Source organism: Meleagris gallopavo, chromosome Z (assembly GCF_905368555.1).
Source record: "Meleagris gallopavo chromosome Z, MGAL_WU_HG_1.1, whole genome shotgun sequence".
Classification (NCBI taxonomy): domain Eukaryota; kingdom Metazoa; phylum Chordata; class Aves; order Galliformes; family Phasianidae; genus Meleagris; species Meleagris gallopavo.
In genome coordinates, this window is record NC_139435.1 from 42,132,375 (window position 1) to 42,150,208 (window position 17,834).

A 17,834-nucleotide genomic window follows, 5' to 3' on the forward strand; every position below is an offset into this window, starting at 1 on the left:
CCACAGGTTTGCAGTGGGAGTGATTTCACACCTCCTTCAATCCCTCAGAGATGTGGATGGAAAAGGAACTAAGAGAGAGAGCTACTGTCCGGATCTTCATCTACTGATATGCTCTCTTTCTTATGCCTTGTTCAAAATTATTGATCATTTCATACACAATAGGGTATGTTGTCATAAAAGTGTTCCTAACAGTTAAAAAATCTGATTTTAAATGGAGAAGAACAACTAAAACTGTTTGGACCCGCCTTGCACAGATCATCTTCTGTCACTCTGGTATAATGTGGAGATGAGCTTCAATGTTGCAAGTGGCATCACAGCGCTGTGAGGCAGTGGTTAGGTTGGTAAATGAAGTTGATCTGGTTTTATGATACATTTATATGTATATGTTTCAGTAGACCTTATCTATGTCCTTTAGTGGCCACCAGCAAGCAATGGAGTATTGCTGCTATAAAGCAATGAAGTGTTGTGTGTTTGATGTACATAGAAGCAGGTTCAAGTTCTGCCTGGTTTTCTTCACCAAAGATAATGCTTAGGCTTGGGTCACAGCAAAAGAATTTTTTAGTTTGTGGGAAATAAATGAACATAGAGAATGAGCTGAGACTGCAAAGGCAAAAGCAGATACATGTTTATTACGGTTCAGCATTGCTTTTCTAAGAAAAACACTGAAAGAAACAATTACTTTTTGGGTTAGGTTGCATGAAAAGAGTGATTCTGCTTTCCCTCCAGCTTCCAGTAAGCAAAGAATAAAGGAAAAATCTTTCCCTCTGTTCATTTAATCATTTGGATCTGGAACTTATCCTGACCAAAAAATCCTTTTCTTCTTTTTTCTTTTGATTCCACTAGAAAATAAATTTTTTCTGTCCAGCTCTTCAGAGTAATTCTCAACCCTCTTCACCATAGCTTATCAAGATGGGCAGCATGGCTTATGTCTGCATGAAGTCAGAGTCTGAGAGCACTGTAAATGGAAACATGCAATTTCACACACAGACATCTGAATGTATTATGCCTATTAACCAAAAGATTCTCTTTCTGAGAAATGTTACTGTCATTTGAAAATGCTGTTACATAAGAGGTCTGCTACATCAGAGTAATAATACATCATTCAGAATTATAGATGCCTATTTCTGACCTCTCCATCTGCATTTTCAAGAGACTGTCTATATTGTGGCCTAATTCTTGCAGTGAATTTCAGTGGAGCTTTACTGGTAGCTCTAGTAGCTGGTCTGGAAAAGGGCAAGAATCTGACTTCTTGCTTGTTTGTTCTGCAGTGTAACTTCTTCATAGAGTGTGAGGGAGGTCAGCATCAAGTCCATTGCTTTCTGTATTTTCATAGTAAGTTTAAGCTACAGTTTTATCTGGCAAGTGATGAGCTTCTATGGACAACAGTGCCATCTGTTCCTTCCGCTTTTTTAATTGTGCCTGGACTAGCTTTACCCTGCCTTCCAGCCTCTGAGTCCACTCATGGCGAAGCCTGCAAAGGGAGAACAAATACTTAGCAAGTACAGAGCCAAAATCCTTCAAATACATCCAGGGCTTTTCAGTAGGATTGAAGCTTTCCTCTCTTTCATCACCACAGCACTTGTCCTGTATTTGTTTACCATCTACACATCTCTCCAGCTTGCTAGACAGGGAATGCAGGGGAGAAAAGGATAGTGCTGATGGTATCAGTGGGTGACATTGCTAGATTCCTAATGAGTCAAACAACTGCTGAAACTGTCACTGTGAAGAGATCTGTTTTTATTTCTGGGGTATTCTCAAAGTTACTGAGAAGCTCACTGCCTTTGTGGAAAGGTCATTCAAGGTGGAAAGTGAAATTACAGTTAATATATTCTCCACAACTTTACTCTAAAATGCTTTGGAGAAAAGCAAGCAGGACCTTACACATCTTTTTTTTTTTTTTTTTTTTTTTTTTTTTTTTTTTAAATACTTTAAATGATAACAATAAAAAAAGATGGTGAGGACGTAGTCATTTGGGATCCAAAATGTCTTTAGATCTTGTAAGTATTTCATGAAAGAGGAGCCACATGCAAGAGTATTAGTACAGGCAGAAGAGAAGATGACTAGGGACAAGTACAAGATATTGTTGCTTGGGTAATTTTCCAAAGGAAAAGCACCTGATACAGCAATGCTATAGGATTAGATGTCATATGGTAGTGTCATGTAATACGTGGGCTTTTATTTTACATTTAATGTAGTAAAAAGAACAGCAGCTAATAATTTCATCTGAGAATAACTTAGCAGTAGCAGTTTCAAACGGATGCTTATGTTCATTTGGCTCCTGAGTTTGACTGCAGAATGTGTCCTAAACTTCTCTCACTTGGTCTGCCCCCTCTTGACTTTGCTGTTCTCTCGTTAGTATAGTTAAGCCTCAAAAATCCTCAATTGTTTAGTAAATATTTGCCATTCAAAGTGTTGCTGTTCCTTGTTAACTAGTGATCTAGGAGTCCCAGAGGGAGTGCCTGGCTGTACTTAGAGCAGTTTAATTTTTCCAGGTGCCACTTATATGAGGTAGTGAACCTGCACATTTTGTAATGACAGTATCTATTATCTCCTGAATGTCCTTTTTTTTAAAAAAAAGGGAACATTCTGTGATCAACTTGGATGTTTGTTGAGTGACATTGAAGGAGCTTGCTTGGGTCTATTTCAGTTGTGACCTGTAGTAATTAAGACCCATTCAAAACTCTTTTGCTACATTTTTTTTTTTCCTTATTCAGACAAAATTTTGAAAAAGCTTTTCACATTTTAACTCTGAAAATTAAATATATTATTAACGCACATAACTGCAATTGCCTTGTGATACATTTTTCATTAGTTTTAATGAAGCTAGAAGACAAAACTTTACAGCCAAACACTTTCCTGGCTCTTCTCTTCAAAAACTGAATGATCTTGGTTTGAGAAATTTACTGGCTAGCTGGAATGTCATACTATCATAGATACACAAAATATCCAAATTTGAAAGGGATCCAAGGGTCATTGAGTCCAACTCTTGTCTCCACACAGGATCAACCCAAATGTCTGACAGTGTTGTCTGCATACTCCTTGGACTCTGACACCTTGCAACTGTGACAGCTGCCGGAGGGAGACTGTTCCACACCCATTAACAACTGGTGAAGTGTATTATTATAATAGCGAGTCTGCACTACCAACCTCTGATGCTGCTGGACATGCAGCCTACATAGATACTGATTTCCTTACCTTTAAGATGACAAGTACTTCCTTCTTAGCTGTCAAGATCGGAGTATGTTGATATTTTTTTTAAAGACACAGCACTTTACTTATACATTCCAATTTGGTGGAATCAAGTTAATTTATATGGATATACCAGTCCTTAGGAAACTTTACGAGGAAAACCTTTCCAAGAAGAAAGTCCACCAGAAAAGCACAAGAGAGATATGACCTTCCCATCTTGTTGCACTGACTGCTAAGGGATTAATTTAATTTGTTGGAGTTGTTGATTCAAACTTCTAAGGTGCAGCAGTATCAAGTATTTGAGGGCATCTACCATTGTTGACTGAAGTATTTATATTACAGTAGGTAGTGAATGCTGTTTTATGCAGTTTTGGCAAAATAAAAAATAATAAAAATAATTGAATAACTTTATTTGTCTACTTACTGATTTATTTTCTTTTGTACACTAGGAATGATCTGAAATATGTTTCATCAGATAAGTAAACATTATTGCAACATTTCTAACCTTGTGCTTTATATGATGTAAAACATTATTAACATGATAAAGATGCTATGGATTTGTTTATACTATTCATTAAATGGGTGTTTTGTTATTCCTTTAATTCAATGTTGTTTTATTTATTTGCTGTAGCTGCATTAGTAAAATTTCTGATACTTTCTATCTGTCACAAGACCTTGTGCCAAAGTATTTTATTTTTATTTGGTCATGCTCCTAGGCCTTTGAAGAATGTTCATGAGATTCAAAGGTGAGGGTTATCTGAGTTTCCATGCAGAAGAGCCATGGAAATTTGAGACAAGCAGCTGTGAGAGGAAAAGTGCCAAGGGCCCAGAACACTATCTGTGCTATGAATAAAGTAGTACAATAGGGGTTATCTTATTTTAAAGCATGTGATGACAGACCTGATCTCTTGGACAAAAGAAAATACACCACTTACTTGTTGAGAGCACTTTTGCTTAACCTAGACTCCTCACTTTCTCTTTGCCTTGTTTGCTCTTGGATGGCTTTTTCCCAGAAGTTCTTCAACTCTACTGCTTCATTGGCGTGCATCTTGCGGTGTTCAATGTTGGTACACTTGCTCATTTTCTGAAAGGCAATTTGGAGGTCAGAGAAGTCAGTAGATTAACTTGAGGAAGACAGTATGTTGCTTAGCCCCTTGCGATTTCTTTCCCATGAAGTGCCATTAAAATAAACTATTTTACCCAAAGAAAAAAGGAAACTAATGCTTACTCTACTTTGAAGATAAATATCTGGCACTGAAACATGCCTGTGCTGACATTAAATGCTATACCTATATTTTTGGTATGGAGTAATGACTATGCATAGCAGAGTTTCTCTGAAATACCGCGTAAGCCCCAATATATGAGAGATTTTTTGTGTTTTGCAAGAATTTAGGAAAAATACTTTCAAATTTAGCGCTAAAATCGGTGATGTCTAGATGAACTGTAGTGAAGGGTTTGCCCTTTTTCTCTCTTCTGAAGTTTTAAAAGAGATCAGAGATGTATGTTATCCAAGAGAAATGCACTGCTATTAAATGATTCCTGATACTGCTCAAAATGTTATCAGGCACAAAATATGCAGAGGAATTATTAATCTAAAGTTGAAGCACACAAAATACAAAGCCCTCAGGAGCTTGTTATAGCCTTGTTCTTTAATTTATCAAAATTAAGAGTTAAATACTGCTAAAAGTAGAGCTTGTTAAAGTGTAGACATCAGTTCCAATAAATGAGAAAAAGAAGTGGGGGGAATTTCCTTGCTAAATGTTTAGTATTCAAAAGTAGATGGTTTTATAATGCTCAAATACCTAAGACACTTTCTGATACGACCAAATATGTATTAATTTTCAAAACTTAATGGTACTTCGAAAAGTTAAGTTCTGTTATTTATTTCCAAAGGAAATCAGAATATTTGCATCATATTCTGTAATTGTTGCTGGCCAAAATTGCTTTGCTATGATATTAAATGTGTTGTGGTTTTTATGATTTTTGTTAAGCATTTCATGCTTACCATGGTGGAGGCAACCACGGGTGACTCGAAAAATATGCAGTACCCCATGCTACCACCTGAAACACCATATTAGATCTCAAGAAAAAAATCCTGTGGAGATATGGCACTCCATAAGAAAGAATTGAGTCAGATAATGGACTCATTTCAAAAATTCTCTTGTAAATACTTGAGCTAAAGACCACCACACTGAGTGGATTTACCATATCTCCTATCATGCACTAGCTCCTGGTAAAATCAAACAATACAACAGACTGCTAAAAACTGCGTTGAAAGCAATGGATCACATAACACTGAGAGAAGCATTTGGCAGAAGCCACCTGGGGTTGGTGAGTACTTGAGGCTCTATCAAATGAGATGGTCCTGCCCAATCCAGCTCCCTTCATACTATGTCCCTCTAGTAAATGTAAAGACTACGATGGGAAAAGAGGTTTGGAAAGGGCAAACCTCTCCATGGAACAGTTTTTACTCAGAGTCCACTTAGTGTATGATGCAAAAAAAATGGGAATGTTCAATGTGTGCCACAAGGGAATTTGATGTTGGGGGACTGCAGTCACTAAGTCCATGTACATATATGTGCGTGTGTGTTTAATGCATTATTGTTAATTATTGTTCGTATACATATTAAGTATGGTGTAGTGAAGTGGAATAACATGTGGAATATCATGGTTTTATGATTTCTCTTATTGGTATTCCATATTGTAACCTCATATAGTGCAGTAGGAATTAACTGGGAATAACAATCAATTCCATGAATTGTCGATAGTTTCCAGCTGTCTTTCTCAGAAGAGAACAAGAACTACATCTCCCAACAGACTTTCACTGTTCTGTTTCCATTTTCTGTTCAGATGGAAAGATAAAATGGCTCAGGAGTCACAAGACTGCCCCTTCTTTCACAGCTTGTCTCTGTGGTGTGTGTTCCCTAGCCTTCAGCATTAGAGTAAGGCCTTCAGTTTTGGACACTCTCTTCCTCATTTAATTTTATTTATTTGCTTCCATTCTAACTACATTGTATCATATTGTGTTATCTGGCATTCCGCTATCATATATAGTAAATTAGTTTTCTCCCTTAGCTCCTTGCTGCTATTTTGTTTTAAGGCCCATCTCCTTACCTTTTACATTTTCACTCTTCCCCTTCTACCAGGACATGGGTCCGTGAGTCCCCCCACCCTATCTTGTCATGGAAGCAGGCTGAACTGAGCCAGAAGCATCTGACAATAGTATACCAACAACTCATTATTTTTCTGTCCCAAACATGAAGCACTATTTCTTCCTTCTCTCTCCTACAATAGCTCTCTCTAGCAAGTGGGACGGCGAAAGAAAGAAACAAAACACACTCCTGAGTTTTCTATAACTAGATCTGTACATAATTTGGGAATTTCTATGAAAATTTAGTTGCATGAAGACAAGTTCAACGAGAGTAGTAAGGACTGATTAGTACACGCAATGTAACCTCCTAAAGAAAGGGATGGAATATCAGACATACCTGGGTGGTTATGAATGGCTAGGATAGTGATCCATCTTGCTGACCATTACAAGGTCAACAAGAACTGCAATATCACCAAAACAGTCAGATGTTTTCCTCTAAGGCAAATGGCAGTTTTTTTGTCTTCCTCAGGCTGCAGACTGGGAATGATGTAGCACAATGGGATACAGCAAGAGTTACTATCCTGCTATGAGTACTGCCTCTTTTCCTAAAAGTATTTTCTGTATCAGCAATGCAGCAATGCAGGAAATCTTTTCATGATCTTTTGTATCATTCTGAGGAAGTAAAATAGCTGTTTCGTTTAAAGCTTCATCTTGCAAAAACATGTGAATGTCATGGCACATTGGAACATGCCCTGTCCATATCTTCAGGCTCTTGCAATACCTTGTTGCAGTGAGTGATGGGATGTGATTATTTCATCATTCCTGGTCTGGCAGGTCAGCTAGGCCTTTGCATCATTTGAAGGCGCTTCTGTCAGCAGCAGTTGCCCACTTGACACTCTTCAGATAATTATCTTGTTGGCTCAGAAGCCAATTGCAGGCTCCCGGAGAATGATCTGAGTAGATTTGCCCTCCAAACACTACTATACTTTGCCTCACATAAGAGTCTGCATCAACACATTAATCTTTCATTAGATTTAATGATTACTGAACTTCTGCAATTAGTTCCTCACACAGTGCAAAGAGTACCTCCGTTCTTTATCTGAGATCTAAACTGGGTATATATTTAGGATGTAGGAAGATTTTGGCTGCCTCAAATCTTGGCTGTTCCACTCAGAGGCTCAAACTGTGGTCAGGCAAGTATCCCAGAAAGGGAGGAACTTCTGCAAATGTTAGTCTGACATGTTTCTTGGAGTCTTTGGAAGCCAAGGACATTTGGCTTGGTAATAATTCCTAGGAATGTCAGTAACAGTGAATATTTCACATGAGATCACTGTGATCCTTGCTAAGACAAGTTCTTGATGTAAGACTTCTGAAGATCATGACATCTATCATTATTAGCCCGCATCTCGCACATTGTGAAATGTCGGTGACTGTTTTTAGAGAACCCCATGTTATAGTGTCTACATATAGAAAGTTTGGATTCCATGTTCCACAATACTTTTTTTCTAATTGAAGGATTCTACTTAGGAGATTGCTTTTGGAGTTCTTAGTACTGCTCTAGAGAACTTAAATTAGTATTATTATTTTTGTTCAGTGTATTTCTGTTCTTTTTCTAATGTCCCAATAAAATAAAATTGAATTACGCAGATATTTTTATTTAATTCTGGCAAACTAGCTTGTTCTTGATTCCTTCCCTCAGATATCTTAGTGTTTAGAATAAAAAATCAGGATTGATATTTACTTCTTTGCCAGTCAAAAGGATTGTTTACCTCTGATATCTCAGCATTCAGATAAAAAAAAGCAGGACTCAAAAACATCGTTATTTCGAGTCACTGCACTTGACTTGCCTGAGTGGAAAGTGAACAAGAAAAAGGGATTCTTTCTTATCTTTATTCAATATCGTTCAACTAGTGAGAAATCATCACAGAGAAATTAGAAGAAAATTGAGGAGACATTTTACTGGTTACCAGTGGCAGGGTGATTTAACATGTTTTTCCAATGATGCAAAAGTAAAATAGATAACAACATCTCCAGGTGTTCATAATGATTAATTTAGACAACTTGAATTTGCGCAAGTGTCCCTTATGAACAAAAAAAAGTTATTGTATATAAAACATTCTGTAATACATTTCTTGTGAAGGACCACTAATGAGAGCATATAGATTATATGGATTGTAGAGGTTTGTTTTGGTTGTGGAATTCAACTTGCTAATATGAAGTATATTTGGTGAATATTTTTGTGAGCCAAGCTTGTAAAGCAATTTTTTAAAAAAGGTTTTATACCCTGTCAAAAAGAACTTACATGTTATGCAGCTCTGAAACTCATCATTCAGAAATGTGTGTACGTGTTTAACAAAGGGTTTGTTACAACATTGGTCATTTACAGGAATTATTTTTATGTTCCTAGTTTGTTAGTTAATAGAGAATGGCCAAGTAGCAATCTGTAAGACAGTTATCATTTATCGAGGTGCATAAATAGCATCTACAGACAATGCACTGTTTTAAGTTCTTTGACTTGCTGCATATTGAAGGAAATTCAAAATGTGGGTAATGAGGGGATTTCCCCCAGCAGACCTCTCTTGTACCATGGGGAAGAAACTTTGCTTCAAGCTGGGTGGCAGTATATACACAGCTTTTATTCACTGCCACAAAATTAATATAGAAACATCCTGTGCTGTAACTTACTGTCTTTTACATTTGTTTTCAAATTGAATGTGTTTTGGAAAGTTGTTAAAGTAGTATATTTCCTTTCCTGGTCTGTACATTTTGGATTATCATAATCTCATACAACTTCCACTGAGGTATCAAGATTAAAAAAAAATATCTAAAGCAAGGAAATTCTCTTCTGCATCCTTAATAGCTGTGTCTCTGCTTCAGAATCTCACCAGTGACATTTTTAGAGCTAGAAATTACTCTTGCTGTTTTGAACAGAAATGCTGCTTTAGTAAACTTCTGTAAAATGAACAAGGAAAAAGAGAGAATCTTGTCTGAAATATCAGAAGCCATTTTTTACTCTATTTCCATCTTTCCATTTAATATATGTCATAAGCCAGCCATCATCATCAAAGTTCAGTATTCTATATAGAGAAACGAAACTTGAGCATACAATGAGAATCTTTGAAAATCTTTCAAGAGAGAAATATTTTAATGCATTAACAAGGCTTTTACCTAAATAAACTTTGAGAAAAAAAATTGAAATAATTTTTAATTCAAATGATTCATAGTAATCAAAACCAGTTTGTTTAGCTATTAAAAAGAAACATAGTTCTTTCTTTCCTGTACCAAAATATTTTAGCCATCAAGATGAAAAAATGTTTAATCGTTTCTAACCTTCATTTCCAAAATGTTTGCTGAGACAACATAATCTTTAACTATGATTTTTTAGAAATGTATCTTCCAAAGTTCTTCCTTTCTAAAAGTTGGATGTTGGACTAATTTTAAAACTTCCAATAAACTTACAAATTCTTTCATTTTTAACATTGGGAATGAACTTTTTTGTTTCTGAAAGATATTCTCCACTCACTTTGGAGCTTTCTGAAGTTCATTGTAAACAATGGAAAGAATATATTTGACTACAAGTGGAACCAGTCCCTGGGGTCATATCATGAATAGGAGATATTTTATGTCTCAGACCACTAATTTTTTTCCCTTCTGTGGGACTTGTTTTTCTAAACATACATTATTTTTCAGTATTATAAAATTATTGCTATGTTATAATTAATGTTTTCAGAGCCTGATTTTTAATGAAAAGGTTTATTTTCTTAAAAGTTCTAAATTAATTTGCAATGTTAGATGCTTATGTTTTTTTTTCTTTCACCTGAAGCGTGTGTAGTACAGAAGAACTCTTATTACTCCCAAATTACATAGGAACAAACAACAAGTTAATAACTGACGTTAATATTAGAAGCAAGAAGTCAAAACAGAGACAGAATGCCTTTGAGATTTTATAAATCAGACATTATTGGATTATCTTCCAATAAAATATAATATAATGCACAAAATTCAAGGTCATGGGGGGAAAAAGTATAAAGCATTATTAAAATTCACACAATTTAACAAAAATAAAATAAATGTAAGTGCATGTATGTCTGGGTGAGTTTATTAAGACAGGAAGAAAAAACCTTATTTTGCCCAAAATACAAGAATGTAAATGCTTACTTTGATTGTATAGAAGCTTCTTCTTCTGTCAAATATGGATTTCTTGAATGATTACTGAATACTGTCACATTTATCTCTGGGTTCCCCTTTTCAAGAGGACTCCAAATGCCAGAAATAGCTGATAAAATCTTTTCATCCGTCACTCATTTGTATTTGGGAGTGATGACATCTGCTATTACGAATTGGTTTAATGGCAGTGGGAAAAAAACAAACCCATAGCCTTATTTTGTGAAGACTGTAACACAACAAGTGGAGTCACCAGACATGGCACAAACTTTGAATGCCACATTTGATCAGTGCTACAATTTTTGGCAGGTGCTACTGATGTCATAACTTGGCTCTTGAAAAGCAGCTATTCTTTGACAAGTGCAGATCACTGGAACATGAATTCGATATGACTTGCAAAAACTCAGTACTGTCCCCTCCGAGAAAATGAATAGACCTGGAAAAATGATGTTAAATAATGCAGCCCGTCTCAGATAGAGACACTGAGTGACTGACAGATAAATAGATTCTCCCCACCCACTTCTTCTGAAGTATTGTTTTGTAGGAGAGCACCTGGTAGGTTACATGACAGGATTCCAGATAAGCTGTTAATGCTCTGAATAGCACAGGAATCTGAACTCAGTCAGCTGCTAGCTGGAATAATAATGCATATAATTTTTTACAGAATTTAGCACTTTCGTTTTCTTGGACAGATTCTTCTTCCCTCCACTCGTACCACTGGATGAACAGAAAAGCACAGTGGATTAAGGTGTTGCTTACTCTGGCAAAGGGAGAAAAGATTGAAAGGGTCATCCTCATTTTATCTTCTATTAGCAACCTAACTGCACTATCCTGTTAACTTACCAAGTCTAAACAAGTTATGTTTCTTGCTCCTGCTATTTCCATTCAAAGATTGACCCAGTACTTTTCTGCTCTAAGTAATTCACATTTTCATCCAATTTATAATCTAAATTTCTTTGAGACACAACTCAACTTGGTTCCATGGTATGTATAAAAGAAATTCTCTCTCTTGTTTTGAGAATAAATCAGGTGAGTCTATTACATTCCTCTGGTACCTGTTCTCTTGATACATCTCTTGTCCTTGTTCTATACCTGTTCCAACTTTAACTCAGTCTCACTGAACACAGCTAATGAGAACTGTACATAATATTCCAGGACGTGCTAGTACGTTATACATGGCACATACAGCTCATTATTCCATCTGACTTCTAGAACCGTATTTATTTTTCCATAGAAGTATCATGCTCATAAAAATTCACTAGTAGATCAATGCACATATCTAATTTCCTTATTTTTCCAACAGGCAAGATCCAGTTTATAACAGAAATTTTAATTAGATAGTAAGTTCATAACCTGTCTTTTATGCCACTTCTTCTATTTCGGTCCCTTAGGTCATCTGTTTCTTTTGTCTTTGATATTCAGTGCTCTGTGTGGATGACACCATTCATGTTCTCTGGAAAATTTCTTCAATTCACTATTTCATTTTGTAGCGTATGTTACTACTCAAAACAATATTAGGACTTCTAAAAGAACTTCAGAATAATTCCACTTTTAACATTCTTGCAGTTGGGGTGGTTTCACTAAAAGTTGCTGTTTGATTTTGACCACTTCAGCTGCTAAATTGTCTTGTATAAGGCTTTTTATTTTTCTAAACAGTATATTTCACAGATATCTAACGCTTCTCCTGAGGCCTTATGTTAAATATTCTCCAGAGATTTGTAGATTAGTAGGTCTGAGTTTATCTACCCACATTTATCCTGGTCTAAGAGAAGCAATAGATAATGTGCCATGACTGACTTTTGACAAATCCTCTTTGTATTTATTCCATTTATCTTCAAATCTTTAATTGCTAATTCCTCCAAAGTTTGTATGAAAGCCTTAAATGGCATTAAGTTAGACCCATGTGTCTATTCAAAATGTAGGAGGATGTAGCTCCATCAGTAGGTAGTGTTCCAGTTTTCTGTCAATACCTGAAATCTGGATGAAAGTCATATGCGGAAGTTATATCTTTTTTTAGATCAGCTAGTATAATCCGGAAAAAATACATAAGGTCTGAAATAGAAGCAATTGAGAACAACTGCAACAGAGAAATAGTTTATTTATTTACTGGTGAGTGTAGTTAACATATGAAGAGAAAGGAAGAGAAAGTTCAGTTCATTATTATATATATGTATACATACATACCAAACCAGATTAAGATACTCAGATATATGTATGTATATTGCCAAGGATAGTAAGTTACTACATATTATTTGATTCACACTAATTCAATAGATCCACATTCTTAGCATGTATGAAACAAATGCATTTAAGTTGTTCTTACTTGAGCACTGTCCAAAGGGTACTTTTGAAGTGAACTGATCAGCTATTCTCACAGAACTTTCAGGTAAGTTTAAACAAAAAGACATGTTCCATGAACCCACCCAGTACACACTAACATTAACACAATTTCAGACCAGAGACAATCTGAAGTGGAGATGTGAGCCAGTTACAGACTCTGAAATGCTCAGACTGTGAACTTCAAGGTCTCACCACAAAATGCCTTGCTTTATCACTGCTTCTTGATTTTGTTACTTATTATCAGATACTGATTTGGACTACCCCTTGCTTGTTGGGTATACTCGTACTTCTGACAGTGCATAAGGTAACATGAAGAAAATGTTACTAGCGAGCATAGGAGATTTTTCTTGTATTTAAACACTCATTTATAGAAGACATTCAAAAATTTAAAAGCAGGATAATATTTCTTCAACAATAAAAATAAATGAAGATTTTTAATATAAATACTATTCATTTGTGTTACAATAGCATATTGAAGACCAAGAAGCTGACTGGGACAAAGAACTGATGATGTTGTATTCCATGTACACTATGTAAAAGGTGGCTTGCCTCTGAACAGCTTACTGATCTGATGAAATGAATTATGTTAAATCAGTTAACAAGCAACTCAGATGGCTCAGTACAATAAGCAACATAAAGCAGAGAATAGGTACTTATTTGTTAGAAAATATTTTAAACATAAGGTGCTTAAAATGTACTTGTCCATAAAGTGATTTCCTGAAATGTAATGAGAATATAAATTTGCTCTAAGTGCCATGAAGAAGAGTTAGCCTAACAATCAAAGAGATTAACTTTTTTTCTGTGGAACTAAATAACAAAAGAAGAAAAAAGAAAAAAGAAAAAATAGAAAATGCTGTACTATTTATTTAAGTCAAAGAGAAATAATAAACTTGAAAATGATAATATAATCAAAACATCAAGTTGGGAAATAATAGTCTCTTCTGCAATTTCTTTCTCACTGTCCTAAAGCATAGTTTCATCTACACTGGTTGTTTTCCCAGATTTTACTGATGTAACAATCCATCCTTTTCTTCTCTATTTTGGAGAATTATTAAGTTTATATTATTAAGTATATTACTGTACTTATATTATATATTAAGTAATCATTATATAAGTTTATATTATTAAGTATAATTAAGATTATATTTTGAATGAATTGGATATCTTGTTACAGTCTTTTAGGCATTTTTAAGCCACTTTTCCTTGACAATAAAAAAGGCAGCATTTGAGTTCCTATAAAACATCTCCCCAGTACAAAACACTGATCAAGTATGAACTTAGATTGACAAATTAGATTTATTCAAACCATTTCTTCAGATTAATTTTGCACTGATTTTATGCTGGCCCCTTTGGTATGTGTTCATGCCAAATTTTGGCTGGATTTTTCACAGATGTTGATTTTTTTAGGTGTTCTTCTCAGGACCTTGCTCCCTTCCTCACATAGAACCTCTGTTTTGTCTTTCATTCTGGATATTTTCTGCATCCAGACTTTTGCCTCACAGTAGTCAGTCCATCAAGTTTTCCTTAAGCTGTAGATCAAGGCAGTATTTCAGCATCTTCTAGTTCTTAAGTTATCAGGCTTCTCCAATTACTGTTACCATCCAAAAATTTATTATTTCTTCAGTCAGCTCATACAGGATCAGTGACTGAAGTCTAGCTGACTTCAGTGGAGAGATAATGTTAGAGATATCACTCACAGGGCCATCACACTGCACTGTTTTCATCTTGTCCCCTATTTTGCACTCATCTGCATCAAAATGGCAGTGAAGCTAATCTCCACAGATGCTGCCATTTTAGTGAGAAACTAGTGAGGATTGACTGCAACGAGGATTCTGTCAAAGAGCTAAATCAGAACCAACCCCCCCAACTGCTGCTTGACCCACTGCACAGAGCTGTTTGGTGAATCTGGAAGCCTCAACCCCCCCTGAGCACACAGGGGCCACTCTTGAGCCACGGTGGGTGCTGATGCAGTGTGGGAGGAGCCAGGAGTGATGGCAGCCAGCCCCCCTGCCTGTATAAAGGCAGTCCTTAGGGAGCACCTCATGAAGAACTAGTGAAGAGGGTGTGCTTATCAGAAGGCTGTGCAGTTAGTGCAGGCAGTTCGCGCTGAGCAGGGAGGGTGAGCAGGGTCAGTCATCTCCTTCTATCTCTCCTCTTTTGAGCATTCTAGGGTGTTGCTGCCTCTTACAATTACTATGGTGGACACCTGTTGCAGCAGCTGGGCTGAGGGAGTGACCCAGACAAAGAGTACACATCCTCTCTGGGTTCATGCATGCACCCAGGTATACAACCTGAGGGGTGAGGTTGCAGTCCAAATTGTTTACTGTGGGAGATCTGTAAATCTGGAGATCCCCCTGAGTCCTCAGGGAGGAGAGGGCTGCAGGTGTCCCCTGTTCAAGGAGCTGCTTGAGTAGATGGCCAGGCTGCAGAGAGAAACCAGCAGCTTGAGGAGCTCCCCGCAATCTCTGAGGGAGACAGATAGGAGGTGGTGTGAACCTACTCCTACTGGCAGCTCATTCCTGGGTCCCGGCAGGTTAAAGTAGCCAATCCAGCTGCTCGCCTGCAGGACAGAGGGCTAGACAATCTGTGAGACAAAAGGGGCTGGACCCTCGTCTCTGCTTGAAGCAGAAGGAAGTGTTTGCCCCCAACACTACAGTCCAACCGACCCCTGCAATGTCTCTGAGTAATAGATTTGAGGTTCTCAGTCTGGAGAGGGATGAGGATCTGGAAAATAGTCCAAACCCATGCCCTGAGAAGCATGTTGAGAATACAAGTAGTCACAAGTATAGGGAGCGGGGCTGGGCAGGACATCAATACTAGTGCCACCAAGAAAGGGCGAAGAGTCTTAGTAATTGAGACTTCTTGCTGAGGGGCACTGAGGTTCCCATTTGCTGCCTGGATTATCTCTCCAGAGAGGCGTACTGTTTTCCAGGAGTGTGTGTTAGAGATATTAGGAAGGCTCTAGCACAGTTCACCATTATTGTCATTCAGGCTGATCATTCAGGCTGGTCCTACGATATTGCAATGAGGAAACTAAAGAATGTTAAAAATAATTTTTCATCTCTTGGAAAGATGTTGAAGAGATGAGGACTGCAGGTAGTGTTCTCCTCTGTCCTTCCGATGGGTAGCTGGGACCCAGAGAGGAGGACAACATGTCAGGTAAATGACTGGCTGAGGGGGTGGTGTCTTGATCAAGGATTTGGGTACTTTGATCTTGGGCAGGCCTTTGAGAAACTGAGTATGTGGGCTTCTGATGGACTCCAACTGAGCAAGCAGGGCACAAGTGTTCTGGGAAGCAAGCTCTTTGCATTGATTACCAGAGCTTTAAACTAGGTTCAAAGTGGGAAGGGAGAGGAGTTAGATGTGACAGAGAGGGGTTGAGTGATGCTGTCACTGTTGGAGATTGGAGGGAAAAACCTCTGAGTTGTCCAATAGGACAATCCTGATTGTATATGGTTGCAGGGCATGATCTCATTGCAATCACAGAGACATAGTGGGACTTGCATGAATGGAATGAGCTATGTCCTTTTCAGGAAAGATGGGCTGGGGAAGCCAGGTGAAGGAGTTGTCCTTTATGTGAGAGAGCAGCTAGAATGTATTGTGCTCCACCTGGGGGAAGGTGAAGAATGTGTGGATAGCCTGTGGGTGTGAATTAAGGGGTGAGCTGATATGGCTGACACTGTTGTGGTACCACAGGTCACCAGATCAGGAGAATGAAGTTGATGAGGCCTTCTACAAACAGCTAAAAGTAGTCTCGTGCACTGGTTTTCACAGGTGACTTTAATCATACAGGTATCTGTTGAGTAAGCAATACAGCCAGACACGTGCAGTCCAGACAGTTCCTGCAATGCACTGAAGATAATTTTCTGACATAGGTGACGGAGGAGCCAAGAAAGCAGGGGGTGCTTCTGGACATTACTCTTTCCAACAGGGATGGGCTTGTTAGGGTTGTGAAGGTTGAGGGCAGCTTGAGATGTAGTGATCATGACATGTGGAGCTCAAGATCTTGAGCAGAAAAAATAAGGCAAAGAGTGGGATTACTACCCTGGACTTTCAGGGAGCCAACTTCAACCTTTTCCAGGACCTACTTGGAGGTATCTCACGGTCTAGAGTGCTAAAAGTTAAGGGGGTCTGTGAGAGCTGAGCAACATTTAAACAGCACTATTTCCAAACTCAAGATCTGTGCATCCCTAAGAGTAGGAAATCAGGGAAGGTAGGCAGGAGATCTGTGTAGATGAGCAAGAAGCTCATGGATAACTTCACAAAGTCAGTGAAAAGTTACTCCAGTGTAAGACAGAAAAAACATATCCCCTTTAATCTAAGCATACACAAATTAAAGTTTGTTTCAAGCATTAAGTAGGAAATACATGATTTCTTCACTTAGGTATAAAAAAGTTAGGCCAGATATGTCTTGACAGTGAAAGAGACCGTTCTTCTTCTGTTGCTGTGGTAGTAAAATCAAACAGGATCATCCAATTTCTCAGCAGTTGTATTGATTCCAATCAAGTTAACTCTTGGAAATGTCTCATGCAAGGACATGGATGTCAGTTTCTGAAGCCTACAAATAACAGCTTGTTGAGAAGAAGGAAAAAAATCTCTGCTTCCATGAGAAAAGCTTGTTTGTGCTTGTTTACAAGAGAACATGACAGGGCATGTACTCTTATTTTATTGAAAACTAGTAGTTATTCATTTTAGGCGGAAATACTTGGCAATAACAGAATGCTAATTGTCATTTGATTTGAAAGACCAGTTAATAAATTGCAAGCTATACATGAACTAATTCATCCAAATCCTCACAGAACATTGCCAGTGTAGAACATAAAATGTTGAGCTCATATAAACAGCTGACCTGCAAACCACAGTGCTGTGCACCTTTTTGTTCACATCTCAAGCACTCTAAAGGGTGGAAAAAAACCACCGAGGAAGTGATACTGAAGATGTAATTCATTTTTTTCCCCAGAAATTTGGAGAAAGGAATGAAGATGCAGTTATCAGTGCTAGAAGAATAAGGAATAATGATCTCATATGCAGGGATTTTTCCTTGTAAATT

The 17,834-nt window shown here is 37.4% G+C and overlaps 1 protein-coding gene across 1 annotated transcript; it reads right to left on the reverse strand.

Annotated features, from left to right (window-relative positions):
- Positions 1-1,226: 1,226 nt before the first annotated feature.
- Positions 1,227-4,270, reverse strand: LOC146542224 (protein FAM240B-like). The gene is made up of 2 exons (XM_085213738.1): positions 4,125-4,270; positions 1,227-1,471 (listed from the first exon to the last, which is right to left on the reverse strand). The coding sequence occupies exons 1-2, from the start codon at positions 4,268-4,270 to the stop codon at positions 1,339-1,341; spliced, it is 279 nt and encodes a 92-aa protein (XP_085069864.1). The 3' UTR covers positions 1,227-1,338.
- Between the last annotated feature and the right edge of the window lie 13,564 nt (positions 4,271-17,834).

Bases quoted from the DNA above. Each gene is read 5' to 3' on its own strand.
- LOC146542224 (XM_085213738.1), bottom strand. From the start codon at position 4,270: ATGAGCAAGTGTACCAACATTGAACACCGCAAGATGCACGCCAATGAA. The intron at 1,472-4,124 runs GTAAGTGGTGTA...CTCCCTTTGCAG, and splicing joins AGCAAAAGTGCTCTCAACAA to GCTTCGCCATGAGTGGACTC.